This window comes from Manihot esculenta, chromosome 2 (genome assembly GCF_001659605.2).
Source record: "Manihot esculenta cultivar AM560-2 chromosome 2, M.esculenta_v8, whole genome shotgun sequence".
Classification (NCBI taxonomy): domain Eukaryota; kingdom Viridiplantae; phylum Streptophyta; class Magnoliopsida; order Malpighiales; family Euphorbiaceae; genus Manihot; species Manihot esculenta.
Genome location: NC_035162.2, coordinates 614,387 through 628,577, shown reverse-complemented (window position 1 = coordinate 628,577; position 14,191 = coordinate 614,387). Strand labels below are relative to the sequence as shown.

At 33.1% G+C, this 14,191-nt stretch overlaps 2 protein-coding genes across 2 annotated transcripts; both read left to right on the top strand.

Annotated features, from left to right (window-relative positions):
• The first annotated feature begins 2,549 nt into the window (after nt 1-2,549).
• Nucleotides 2,550-6,671, top strand: LOC110605391 (trehalase). The gene is made up of 11 exons (XM_021743957.2): nt 2,550-3,266; nt 3,502-3,621; nt 4,276-4,391; nt 4,463-4,563; nt 4,672-4,781; nt 4,929-5,001; nt 5,088-5,255; nt 5,347-5,434; nt 5,787-5,886; nt 5,959-6,172; nt 6,288-6,671. The coding sequence occupies exons 1-11, from the start codon at nt 2,722-2,724 to the stop codon at nt 6,369-6,371; spliced, it is 1,719 nt and encodes a 572-aa protein (XP_021599649.1). The 5' UTR covers nt 2,550-2,721; the 3' UTR covers nt 6,372-6,671.
• A 4,412-nt stretch (nt 6,672-11,083) lies between these two features.
• LOC110610003 (short-chain dehydrogenase TIC 32 A, chloroplastic) lies at nt 11,084-13,435 on the top strand. Its single transcript, XM_021749858.2, has 8 exons — nt 11,084-11,491; nt 11,590-11,821; nt 11,929-12,008; nt 12,083-12,239; nt 12,333-12,414; nt 12,563-12,650; nt 12,882-12,928; nt 13,032-13,435. The coding sequence occupies exons 1-8, from the start codon at nt 11,371-11,373 to the stop codon at nt 13,227-13,229; spliced, it is 1,005 nt and encodes a 334-aa protein (XP_021605550.1). The 5' UTR covers nt 11,084-11,370; the 3' UTR covers nt 13,230-13,435.
• Nucleotides 13,436-14,191: the final 756 nt, after the last annotated feature.

Genomic DNA, 14,191 nt, shown 5'->3' with positions numbered 1-14,191 from the left:
ATCGGTTTTACTTTGAAATCAGTAAATAATTGATGAAAATAGAATGGCTGAGTTACTGACACTACTTAGCTTTTGCAGTCAACCAGGGAGCTGGTTTTCAGTCATCTGCTTCCCTGGTTTAGCATCCAGATTTTCGGGGTTATTGTCTCTTGTATTACCCAAGCCAGTATTCTGCTTCCAAGATTTATTGCCTAAAAGACAAATGAATTGCTTTGCCTTCCATACACGTCCAGCAAGTATTGTCTATCTGGTGTCATTTACATTTTCTTTTATATAGTTGATGCACGAATACCTTGGCTGAGTTAGGCCTAGCCTTTTCCATGTCAGAAAAAAGGCAGTGATTTTCTTCTCAGGGAAGTGATTTTTACCAGTTATATTGAAGGAATTTTATTTCCTTTGTCCAGAGAATTTGCGTGTTGAACTTGAGTTTTCTGGATGCTAAAACTGCTGTATAGTTTGGTTTCTATACCGATAAAATTGAGTTTGCAAGCATGAGAGAGATATAAAAATCTCTTGTGAAGTACATGGTGGTGGTGATTCCAAAGACTTTTTTCTGGTGTGTTTAGGGGAGGATCTTTTCCAATGTTGTTCATAATGAGTTGTGGCATAGTTATTTGTCTGGAAGCTTCCACAGAATTGTTTTACCAACGCATGAACCTAAACTCTCGTTTGTGTTGATTTATCCTTAGGCAGGATAAGTGGGAGAAATAGGGGTTACAATGATGTCTTCACGCAGGGAAGCAAGTACAGTAGTTTCCTTTGCACCTATGTCTTATAAAGATTAATGTGACAAGTGTAGAAGAAAATAACTAGACGATGGCAGGCATCGTGATGGAGAGAGATGGCGGCCCTGGTATTGGGTTTAGTAATGTGCGAGGAAAAAGAAAAGGTATGTTGCTGAGTGAGGGAACGCTGTGCTGATTTCCAGGGAGAGCCATTTTTTGAGGGTAACACTTCTTGAACTTTGAGGTATTCAATTCCCTCTCCTATGCCTATCTATATATGTTGCTTTTTTTTTTTTTTATCTGTTCTTCAAAATGGGTAAAAAAGAAAATCACGTCTTGCTCAATTTGAGACGTTAATGTAGTATCAGGTTAAACTTGAATATATAGAGAAAATAAAATTAAAAAAAATCAGAATAAAGAATAAAAGAGCAGTTTAGCATTAAATGGAGATGGGTATGCATATGATGTGATAAAGAGAAGTTGTATTGTACGCTTCGCACAAATACATACAATTAATTATACAACATGGCTTTTGTAATTAATCTTCTCAACTGCCACAGTTGTTGGATGCCTTTTGTTTTTTCAGTTGGGATCATCACGTGGTTGTCATGTGATTTTCACATGAGATCCTCCGAATATATTTGACTGTAGGTTCAGTCCCAACCAATTTCGAGCATTTTAGTTCTTTTTTTTTTTTTTCAAAAGCAACTATTTTAATTCAATGATTCATCGGATTTGAAACCGACTTGTAGGATGTATCATTATTATTATTATTATCTCGTTGATAATTTAAGTTCGAGTTTAGCTTTGTGTAATTTTAAATTTGAATCGACAGTGACTAAGCGAGCTCACATGACTAGCAGGTAAAAGGGAAAGTGTCTGGTCGGTGAAGTTTGGGCCTCTTCGCCCATATATATACACTTAACAAATGGAGGATGTTTGAGGCCGAATACTGTGCGAGGACATTTGGGATTAGGGTTAGGGTTTTTTCTCTTATGAAATTGAGTTTTCATAAATAGCTCCAGTGATGATTCCAGCAAGATGCCATACGTCGTTCCAATTTCTGAAGCTTACCCAGCATGAGCTGAATATTAATGATCTGAGGAGCTTTTTGTGATCTTTCCTCGTCTCTCTCTCTTTCTTTCGATCTCTGGGTTTGGCCTTCTCGTCTAATCGAGATTCAATAATACAGTTGGTCATTTTGGTTGTTTAAAATGATGGAATTCTGGTCTCTAATTGATTCTTTCATCCATCTTCTCTTCGTTTTTTGGAGATAAATAATGCTTTTTATGGTTGTTTCGTAATAGTGCTATTTTCTCAAAGGCTATTTCAATAAAAAGGTATTTTTCCAAAGGAAGGTTCAACGAATGAATGCTCATAATGATCGTCCACCCAGTGATCAAATGAAATTTCCCTTTTGACTGGAAATTCGTCTCATGAAATTTGTGAAGCCGCTAAAGTTAAGAATTGAAACTTTATTCCCTATAAAAAAGACAAAACTTCTCTTCTAAAAAAATCGAGTTGGATTAAATATGTATCAATCAACATGAGTGCTTAATTATTTATATTAATTTTAAGATTTATTTAAATTACATTAAATATTTTGTTATGATTAGAAGTTTTTTAATTATAATTATAAAATAATTCTCGCAACCAACTTCAGCACTACTGAGTGATGTAAATTTTTTACAGAAATCTGTGCCTACTTTTCAAATACAATGCATTCATGTGCTTTGGGTCACGATCAAACTTCAGGATATTTATAAATTATTGAAATTTTTTAAAAAAAAATCGTTTGGTTCGATTTATATAACTGCAAAGTTAATATGATCAACATGAATAAATTCCATCACTTGGTATAGTTCCACTACTCTTAGGAACAGGACAAAGAGTCAACTGCTAGCTTCCTATTGAAATTCCACTCCATTTCATGCACCCAAATCCAATTGCTTAGCTCCTTCTCTAATCAAACCTTCATTTTTACTCTTAATCAATAATGGCAAGCTCCCATCATTCTCAAAAGCTTGATCTTAGTTTTATAAGCAAGGGCATTGGTTCTGTAGTTCCCACAACGCCCTTGGTTACCTTTCTTGAACATGTTCAAGAAACTGCACAATCCACCTTTGTGGACAGACACTTTGATCCTAAGCGTTACGTTGATTTGTCCTTGAAGTACAATCTCTCAACCACTGAGAAGGCCTTCGATGAGCTTCCAAGGACTGAAAATGGGACTGTTTCGGTTAACGATTTGGAGGATTTTTTAACAATGTATTTTCTGGATGCAGGGAATGATACAGTATACTATGACCCACCGGATTTTCTGCCGAAGCCTGATGGGTTCTTGCCCAGAGTGGAGAATCCAGAAGTGAGAGCATGGGCACTGGAAGTTCATTCTTTATGGAAGAATTTAAGTACAAAGGTCTCGGATGAGGTTCGAAAGCAACCTGAATTGCATACTTTGCTTCCCTTGCCGGCGCCAGGCGTCGTACCGGGCTCACGTTTTCGAGAAGTTTATTATTGGGATTCCTATTGGGTGATCAGGTTAGTCTTAGTCACGTTATTTTGTTTGTTTTTATATTTGTTTACATTTTCTCGGACTTCCTGCGTTTTTCTCTGTTATTGGGCATAGTTTAGGAATTAGTAAAGGGTTTAGGTTTAATTCTGGCCATTTGCATACTAGGATTTCTTCTGAAGAAGGGAATAAGGGTTTTCATTGTGGTGTGGGTTAAATTTATTGGTGGAAATCAGTCTGATGCTATAAAGACTTATCTTGCAGGGGCTTGCTTGCAAGTAAAATGTACGAGACTGCGAAAGCAATTGTGACTAATCTGATTTACCTTGTAAATACATATGGCTACGCCCTTAATGGAGCAAGGGCCTATTACACCAATAGGAGGTAATATTTCTATAACTTCTTTTTTTTTTTTTTTTTTTTTTTTTTTTTTGGGGGGGGGGGATGTGGGGAGGTGTTTGTCTGGATTTAACTCTGATACAGCAGTTGTTCCTTTAATTGCAATATATATGGTTTCTATACTTAGCTCTTTCTCATTAATGCTTGTCCTGTTTCTCTCTGCCATTCAATTTAATCAACAATTTGCTAGCTCGAAAGCTACTTTTCCTATCCCATCTCTTACTTGTATTCAAGTAGAAATTGCTGCCACAGCCACTTACATGTAAAAGGTGGTCCATAGAGACTGAATGTGAGCCGCTGCAATGCTAAGCTTGCTTGCTCCATTATGACTTGGAGGTTAAATCTTGTAATATGAGAAGTCTAAAATATTGATCACTGAGACATCCTAGACTTTTGCAACCCTTACAGGATATATGCTCTCTGTTAACATGTAAAAAGACTTGGTTAGATTTAATGGTTTTCATTTGATTTTGGGTTAAGACTTGGTTAGATTTAATGGTTTTCATTTGATTTTGGGTTAACTCCATTCTTTGTCTAAAATTTTATTACCTGACATAGCAAAAAAAAATTGACATATTTCATTCTTTCTTGAACTAGCATATCTAACTACTAGTTCCACAACTGGGGTACTTTTTGCAGCCAGCCTCCACTCCTAAGTGCAATGGTATGTGGTATATATGACAGGAATGGTGATATGGAATTGGCTAAGAAGGCGTTGTCCGTGTTGATTAAGGAACATCAATTTTGGAATTCTGGTACTATGTATTGCCTTTGCTTTGCCTTCTTCGCTTCATTTTTGAACTTAAAAGGCATTTTCTTGCTGCAGAAATACACAAAGTCACAATCCAGGATGCTCAAGGTATAAATCACACACTAAGTCGGTATTATGCAATGTGGAATAAACCTAGGCCCGAATCTTCAGCCAAGGTGTGTTCTCCCCTCCAGCTTAGTTACCTTAGCATGTTTTTCGGAACTTTGAACAATATGGCGTGGAATCTTGGAGGTACAATTTGTTAACTTACATCTTCTTTGCAGGACAAGAGATATGCTTCCAAGCTCTTGAATGACTCTGAGAAACAGCAATTTTACCGAGAACTGGCTTCAGCTGCTGAATCTGGTTGGGATTTCAGTACAAGATGGATGAGGTACATATGCTCATGAAAACACCAGCAGTGCTCAATCCTACTCTGCTAAGTTTGCAGTACTCAGGCCTGAGTAAAATTTCACATTAGAAATTTAGAATACCCACAAATTGAATAAAGACGTCCAATTGTTTTGTTTTACTATTTCAGGAATCCTTCTGAGTTTACAACATTGGCTACAACATCTATCTTACCTGTTGATTTAAATGTATTCATACTCAAGGTATGACTTGAGTACAGGATAGGAAGTCTCAAAATTATTACTTTCTGCACTTTGGATGACAAAGTATATTGTCTCTAATTATGCAGATGGAACTAGACATTGCCTTCTTGGCAAAAGAAACTGGAGAGGAAGGCATAGCAGAGAGTTTCTTGGAAGCTGCTCAAGCAAGAAAGAGAGCAATCAACTCTGTTTTCTGGAATGAAAAAATGGGACAGTGGCTTGACTACTGGCTCCCTACTGGCACCATATGTCAGGTGTTATACTCTTGAACTGCTGCTGAAGCCGTATCTGATAATTGTAACATCTCCTGCAGTTCTTTTGCTGATTCTTTCGTTTATTATTCAGGAAACTCAAATATGGAATGCTTGTAACCAGAATCCGAATGTGTTTGCTTCAAACTTTTCTCCTTTGTGGATTGATGTGTTCAATTCAGGTTACTTACTCTCATTATCCACTTTGAGACACTGTATGTATAAGCATGACAGACCCTTCCAGCATATTTTGGAGTCTTTGTCTTGAGGTTTCAGTGGAAGTTCTGTAATTCAAAGCGCAATCCTATATAAAGTGCAATTAAGATCATCTTTCCTAAGCAGTGTTTTCAGCTTCACAGCCCCAGAGTTTGATGAGCACTATAGCTAGATAACTCATAATAACTTAGTTGGAACTATGAACTAAAGCACTTTGATTGATGAGATAATAATTGAAATATTAGTCTATACCAACTTACAAGTATATATTTGTCGGGTGAATTCTGATTTATGCTTTTGGTTTGCACATACGCAAAGATGGTGATTTGGTGAAGAGAATCATGAGAAGTCTTCAGAATTCAGGCTTACTTTGTGCTGCTGGAATTGCCACTTCTTTAACCAATTCAGGAGAACAATGGTAAGTAACATATTTCACACATACCTTGTCTGGGTCCAGACACTAATTTTCAATGTTGCAATGTATCAACAGGGACTTTCCAAATGGTTGGGCTCCACTTCAACACATTATAGTTGAAGGTCTGACAAGATCTGGATTACAAGAAGCAAAGTCACTGGCAGAAGACATAGCTATGAGATGGATTAAAACCAACTATGTCACGTACAAGAAAACGGGTGCTATGCATGAAAAATACAATGTAGAAAAGTGTGGAGAATTTGGAGGAGGTGGTAAATATTTACCTCAGGTATATACAAAATCCTAAACCGAACTGTGGAAGAGCATATATTATAGATTTATGTAATGACCTTGCTGCTGATGTTCTACCAACTTCTTAATGTCTTTGGTGGCTGCGAATGCAGACTGGATTTGGTTGGTCAAATGGAGTTGCATTGGCTTTTCTGGAGCAGTTTGGATGGCCTCAAAATCATAAGATAGATTGCTGATTTGGCCACCTATGCTGAGAGATGACAAAAGGAAAATAAAAACCATTAATCAAATTGTCTGGTCTGTAGATTATCTTTCTTGTGGTTATGATATGATGATCATTTTAACCCAAGAAAATTATGCAAGAGAATCCTATAGCAAGTCGTCCAGCTAATGTTGTTAATTGGAGAATATTAGGTTTCCTGTTCCTGATCATGTTTGGATATGCTCTAGTAGAGAGTAAAAGCATTGATCACACAATAATGCTTCCAAAGCTGGTGGATTTATTTCTTAATATTTAATTATCAAGCTTATGTCAACATCTTAATTAACAAATGAAACTGAAAACAGATTATGTTAAGATTTGCGGATGGGCTAGTCGAACTCCCAACTAAACATATGGCCATCTTTATGGAATCCCTTACCTGCATATCATGAAATTCGTAAACCTGAATTGTGTTAGGACTGGAAAAATATATTTTAGATTTTGTTGAAAAAGGGGTAAATTGAGAAAGGTTGTTTTCTGTCAATTATTATTCTCTCTTCTTAATTAATTGCTATTCATTATATTATTCAATTAACAAAATAAAGAGTGTTTTTTTTTTTTTTTTTTTTTTGAAATGGAACAAAATGAAGAGTTTTAAATAGCTATTTAAAAAAATAAAAAATTGATTGTAATTGGTATGTTGAATAAAATGAAGAGTGTTAAATAATTATTTAAAAAAGTTGATTATAGTTGATATTCTTTATAGATATATTTATATGTGCTTTTATATATATGAGTTGGGAAAATTACTTTGTAGTCCTTGAGATTTAACGTAATTAACACTTCTATCCCTCTATTTTGGCGACCCAACACTTAAATCCCTCACTTTATTTTCTGTCCAACTTCGTAGTCCTTCCGTCCAAAATAGCCGTTTGGAACACGTGAATTGACAAAATTAACCCTCTTCTTCTTCTTCTTCTTCCCCTTTCTGCAACTTTTTCTGCAACTTCTTCTGCAACTTCTTCTTCTTCTTCTTCTTCTTCTTCTTCTTCTTCCCCTTTCTGCAACTTCTTCTTCTTCTTCTTCTTCTTCTTCCCCTTTCTGCAACTTCTTCTTCTTCTTCTTCTTCTTCTTCTTCTTCTTCTTCTTCCCCTTTCTGCAACTTCTTCTTCTTTCTGCTCTTCTTCTTCTTCTTCTTCTTCTTCCCCTTTCTGCAACTTCTTCTTCTTCTTCTTCTTCTTCTTCTTCCCCTTTCTGCAACTTCTTCTTCTTCTGAAATTTCACATTGAAAGAAGGGTATTTTTGAAAAAAATTATCACATCTCACCTTTGACTCTTTGACCAAACGGTTTAAATGGACGGAAGGATTACGAATTTGGACGGAAGAGAAAGTGAGGGACTTAAGTGTTGAGTCGCCAAAATAGAGGGATTATCACATCTCACCTTTGACTCTTTGACCAAACGGTTTAAATGGACGGAAGGACTACGAATTTGGACGGAAGAGAAAATGAGGGACTTAAGTGTTGGGTCGCCAAAATAGAGGGACAGAAGTGTTAATTACGTTAAACCTCAGAGACTAAAAAGTAAATTTCACATATGAATTTCACTGAAAGAAAAATATTTATTTAAATCAAATCTATATAATTAAAATTAATCCATATAATTTTTATAAATTGATCTTTAAATAGTTTATCTGACTTAGTATATTTATGTCTTTTAAAAGTTAACTATTTAGTTTTTTAAATATTTAAATTTTTAATATATGTGAAATTACTAAAATATTATCATTTTTATTAGTATTTATAATTTTATACATAACTATTTACTTTTATAACTTTATAAATAATAATTATTTAGTTTATTTAACTAATGGTAAAAATTATTTAACATATATTTTTCACAAATAAAAAATAATTAAGTTTATTAAATTATATAAATTAAATAGTTATGAATTATTTTATTATACATAGGAACCTTTTTAGCTCTTTAGGTACCGGCAGTTGTCAAAGGGCTCTATACCTCACCTATCCCTAAACCAACACGCTTTAATGCAATGCAATAGATACTCGTGACCCAACAAATTAATTATACACTCTTCTTTCACCCGCTTTTCTTAATTTCCTTTCCTTTTTACCTTATATGATAAAATCATAATCTATTAATAAAATTTTAACATATAAAATAAATATTTTTTACTTTTTGTTATTTTTCATCAAATGACCGTAGTATATATAATTATGATTCCATATATCACAACTGTATAAAATATGGTGTTGACTATCTATATTAACCAAAATAACAACGGATAAACTTATTCATAATAGGTTAAAATCATTTGTATCATGTATTTTAAGAATTGTATTTTAATTACAAGTGATCTCGGATGAGGCAACATTAAGATTAGGAAATAATCTCTCAAGAATACTAAATTGAAAAATAAATTAATTACATTTCTCTGATTAGCTATCCTAAATATATTTGTTTATTTTGGATTTATTGTTTCAATTAATAAAGAAATACTCCACTATATTTGCAAATAACCAAAGGGGTAACTTCATTACAACCCAATGAAATGCCAGATTCTACGCCGTAGGATTGACCAATTTGCAACCCTCACGTGCGATTCTTCTTTGACTATATACTCACAGTCACAGTCTGCCACCTCTATCCTCGTGCCAACGATTTCTCTCCTTTTTATTAATCGCCGACTCATCTCAACCAATCACTAACACACACTTGCCTAAACATATCAATTAGTTTATTTATTCCTTTTTCTCACTATACATATAACTTTTTTTTTAAAATCTAAATTTTACTCGAAATCGAACACACGCATTAATCTTTTTAATATAATTATATAAAAATATAAAGACTCAATTTAATAAAATAATAAAAAATAAAAATTTGAAATCTATGTGAGTATGAATTTAATGGTACAAACTACTCATATATACAGTTCAAACTTATTGTTTGAGTACAGGATGGGATTTACGGTAAAATGAAATTGAAATGGAATTTTTAACTTGAAATTTGAAAATAATGGCTCTTTCAATTGAGAATTATTTTAATGAAAATAAAATTAAAATAATTTATTCATTTATTTTAATATAAAATAAATTAATTAAAAGTGATATTTAAATTAAAATATATCAAAATTAAAAATATGATCTTGCTTAACTTGGCTTAATCCATTGACTAAAAAAATACAATTCACCTCTTAACATATAACTCACCTAATAGACTACTCCGTTCTCAACTGAAAAATTGAGCTTCCAATTTTAGAAACTAAATTGGACCAACATAATTTTATAGATATTTTAATAAATTATAATTTAGTAATAATATGCACAATATTCATTAAAGTATATCATGAAATATTATCATATTACTCTGTCATACGATAGAATTCTAATAAAATGATATTTGAGTATGAAAGTTTTACGCGAAAGAAAAAAGATTTGAGTATTATAATAATTGATGTACGGAATGACAGAAGACATGTCCTCTATGAATCAATTAAATTTTTTATAACATAAATTATCATTAAAAAATAAAATTTAATAAATTTATGTCACGTTTATAATTATAATGTCTCTTATCTATTAGTTAATATAAGATGAATTTTTTAAAAATTCACTACTAATTCTATTTTTTTATAGTATAAAAACAAACATACATATTTATTCTAAGTTCAAACTATATTTTTATAATAAATTATTAATTTATGCGTCAAAAATAACTGTTTATAGATAAATTACTTCAATTTTTTTTATAGATTAATTAATTATTTTTCAATTTATTTTTTAACAGATTAATTAATTATTTTTTTAATTTATTTTTCATCCGTAATTAGTGTCCCATTTATAGCATCATTTTAGTTCAATGAATTATTAATATTTATGAATATTGAGTTTAATTTGTAATATTGAACTATGAATTTTACATTTTTCAATTTATATACGGCATTATTTAATTTATTTTTTAAAAGTACAATTTAAAAATACCTTCATTCTAAACACTAGATTTATCTATTGATCTAAAATAATACTTTCAGTATAAATAATCCTTTTTTTTTTTCTGAATCTTAATTTAGTTACTGTCCCAACTAAGCAATTATTTTGTATCTAATACATCAATTCGCATACCCCCTATATGCAATCATGTATAGAAATGATTTATATATACAATTTAATATAGAAAACAACAAAAATAACATTCATCTAGATACTATATATATCTAAAAATTTGAAAGATGACCAATGATATACTAAAATATAAAACACTAGTAATATTTTAAAAACAAAAAAATTAAAATGATAAATCTCAAGAATAAAATTATAATTTAAAGTTATTTATTTTTAGAATATAATAACTAAAATTTATTTATGATTAAATAAAAAGTAACTAGGGTAGAAAATTGAAAGATGGAAAATTTTAAATTTGAATTTACCAAATAAGATGTATGTTTTTTCAGCAGTTAGACACTATGTTCATTCTCTTAATATATGAATTATTATTGCATCATTTACAACGTCATCTGGTGTCACTAACGAATAAGCCAAGTTTATATATACGTGGTGAAATCAAAATTGATGATTCATTTTGGTTCAATCCCCGAGGATAACTATACTTGCCATTACCCTCCAAGTCTAACAAATCAATTGCCGATATTTTAAAACTACGATTACTCTTTGATCAAGTAAAACACTAAACTCAATCACTAATCAATGAGTGACAAATACATAATCCTCTCTCCACCTGATACTTTTATAAAATCCATACCCCAACTTCTCTTTTCCGTTAACTCTCTCTTTCTCTCTCTCTCTCCGAGTAAATGCGAAGCGGCGTGCCTTGGCTGCGAAATCTCTGACAAAAAGACACAGGCTTTTTTCGCTGCTTCCCCAGCGCTAGCACCACTCTCTATCTGTACCTGCGAAACACGTACTTTTCTTCTTCATTTGATTCCATATCACTTTCTCAACGTACCTCCATTACTTGCGCTAACCTAACCACCCAGAAGAGAAGAGAAGAGAAATGCTGCAAACTGTCAAGTACCTCATCGGCTCAGCCGGCCCCACTGGCTTCGGCTCTAAGTCCACCGCCGACCAGGTTACCGCTGGCTGCGATCTGCGTTCCATCACTGCCATCATCACTGGTCAGCTAGTCGATTCCACTTTCCACCTGCACCTAAATGATAATGTTATCTTGTCTTCGAGTTATTTGTTTATATCGTGTGTGTGTTTGGTTTTCCAGGAGCCACTTCAGGGATAGGAGCCGAGACAGCGAGAGTGTTGGCGAAGCAAGGGGCGAGACTGGTACTCCCGGCTCGGAACATGAAAGCGGCCGAGGATACCAAGGCGCGTATAGTTTCCGAGTTTCCTGATTCTCAAATCATTGTTATGGCGCTTGATCTTAGCTCTCTCAACTCTGTTCGAAGCTTCGTTAGGGAGTTCGAGTCTCTCAATTTGCCTCTCAATCTCCTCATGTATCTCCACGCAACCAACTCCAATTTGTTCATATGCAAATTTATTTTGTATTTGGTCCCTAAGAAAAGGAAGGAAACTGATTCTTTTTTTCTTCTTTTCACATCAGAAATAATGCCGGAAAGTTCCCACACGAGCATGCAATATCGGAAGACGGAATAGAGATGACATTTGCCACTAATTATCTTGGTAAATCATGCAATGAAAATGCATGCTTTTATTAGATAATAATGTTCAATAAACAAATTTGATGGATTTTTCAGGTCATTTTCTGTTAACGAAGTTGTTGCTGAGGAAGATGATCGGAACAGTAAAAGAATCTGGCATCCAAGGTAGGATCGTGAACGTTTCATCTGCCATTCACGGCTGGTTTTCCGGCCACATTATCCAATATCTCCAAGAAATTTCCCGAAATAAAAGGTGAGGACCAAATAATTATTTTTTAGTACGTTTGTGGATCTCTGGTTTGACCTTTTTCTTCTGAAATTTTTATATCTCTCTCTCTCTATCCAGTCAGTACGATGCCACACGTGCTTACGCTCTCTCGAAGCTGGCTAACGTTCTGCACACGAAGGAGCTTGCCCAGAGATTGAAGGTGCGAGCTCAATTATTATTTTTCTATTTATTAAATGCTGAGAAGAAAAGCGAAATTTGTTGTTTTCTTTCATTCTTTTTTTTTTTCCCCTCTTCCCTGCGAATTAATTGTGCCATTAATGCTTTCTTTAATCGTATAATTAATGCAGCAAATGGAAGCCAACATTACCGTCAACTGTATCCATCCAGGAATAGTGAGAACCAGACTCACCCGCGAAAGAGAAGGCCTACTCACAGGTCCCAAACAAGTCCCTCTAACCAAGACATGCTTATTTCTCATTTGGCGTACTCAACTGAATTCTGCAATTCAATAATAATAATAATAATAATAGAAAGGATTATTTATTTAATTATTTAATTTTTATAATTAAATTATTAAATTTAAATTTTAAATAAATGATCAATATTTTCTAATTGACACACTTTTCTGGTAATTATACTTTTATATCAATTTTTTGGCATATGCAGATATAGTGTTTTTTATGGCGTCAAAGCTCTTGAAGACAATTCCTCAGGTGATGATAAGTTAATAAATGAGGGAAAAATTAATTAGATTAATTAATTCTTATATTTTGATATAAAAACATGTTGGAGTAATAATTTTGTTGCGGTAAATAGGCTGCTGCTACAACGTGTTACGTAGCAACTCATCCGAGACTGTTGAATGTTTCTGGAAAGTATTTTGCGGACTGTAATGAAGCTTCACCGTCGAAATTCGGATCCAGCTCAACTGAAGCTGAACGGTTGTGGTCCGCCTCCGATATCATGGTTTCTAGAGACCCAAAAGCAGTTTTTGATCCGCTCAATACCACATAGCATAGTGTATAAAAGAGAAAAAGAAATAGTAGTAGAAACATATAAAAAGAAAAAAACACAAACTTTAGAAAATAAATATAATGTGATATTTATGAGTGATAAGTCGATTGAATAGATCAAGTGTTGGTTAAAATTATAATAATTTCTACTTATTAATATCGTATTGATTGAAATATGTAAGACATATGGTTATATAATACATACTTTGTTTAATGAGTTTGGGATAAACAAAATGCAAAATGATGGAGCCAGAATCCATATTCAAGGATTATTAACATGTGATGTTTCTAGTTGATTTTGCATTAAAGTATAGGGAAATGAGAAGAGTAATTGGACAATAAGAACATGGTGTGGGTTTGCATCATGTGGTGGTTGACATAGAGAGTATCTTCAAGGTAATGATGCATGGGGCCCTACTCCTGACTAACATGACCCAGGTGATCCAGATTTGGAGGGAAACCTGTTTTTGAGGAAACCAGATTCATCAACAGCACTTAGCATGACCAGGCTCGACCTTGGTTTCTCTCTTCCTTGTGTTAATAACTAGTGCGTCTAATTTCAAATTGGACCTACACTTCCTCATAACACAGGAGGAAGAACTGTCGGTGTTGGATTGCATGTCCTTTATGCACATGCATTGTCCAAATTACCATTTCTCCTATTTTGCTTACTTGTTTAAGGACAATTAAGTAAATAGCATTGTAAAATTAGTTTAAATTTCAAAAGACTTTATACTCATTAAAAATTTTATATTCGTTGAAAATTGAAGATTTTATGATCGTTGAAGATTTTATAGTGATTAAATATTTTATTTATGAGATTTAAATATAATATTAAATATGTCCGTTATAATTTTATTATATTATCTCAAGATATTTATAATCATATATAACGGTCGGTTTTTCTACTATAAATAGCCTCCATTTACAAAGATAAGGATCCTATTTTTTCTACTTTATTCT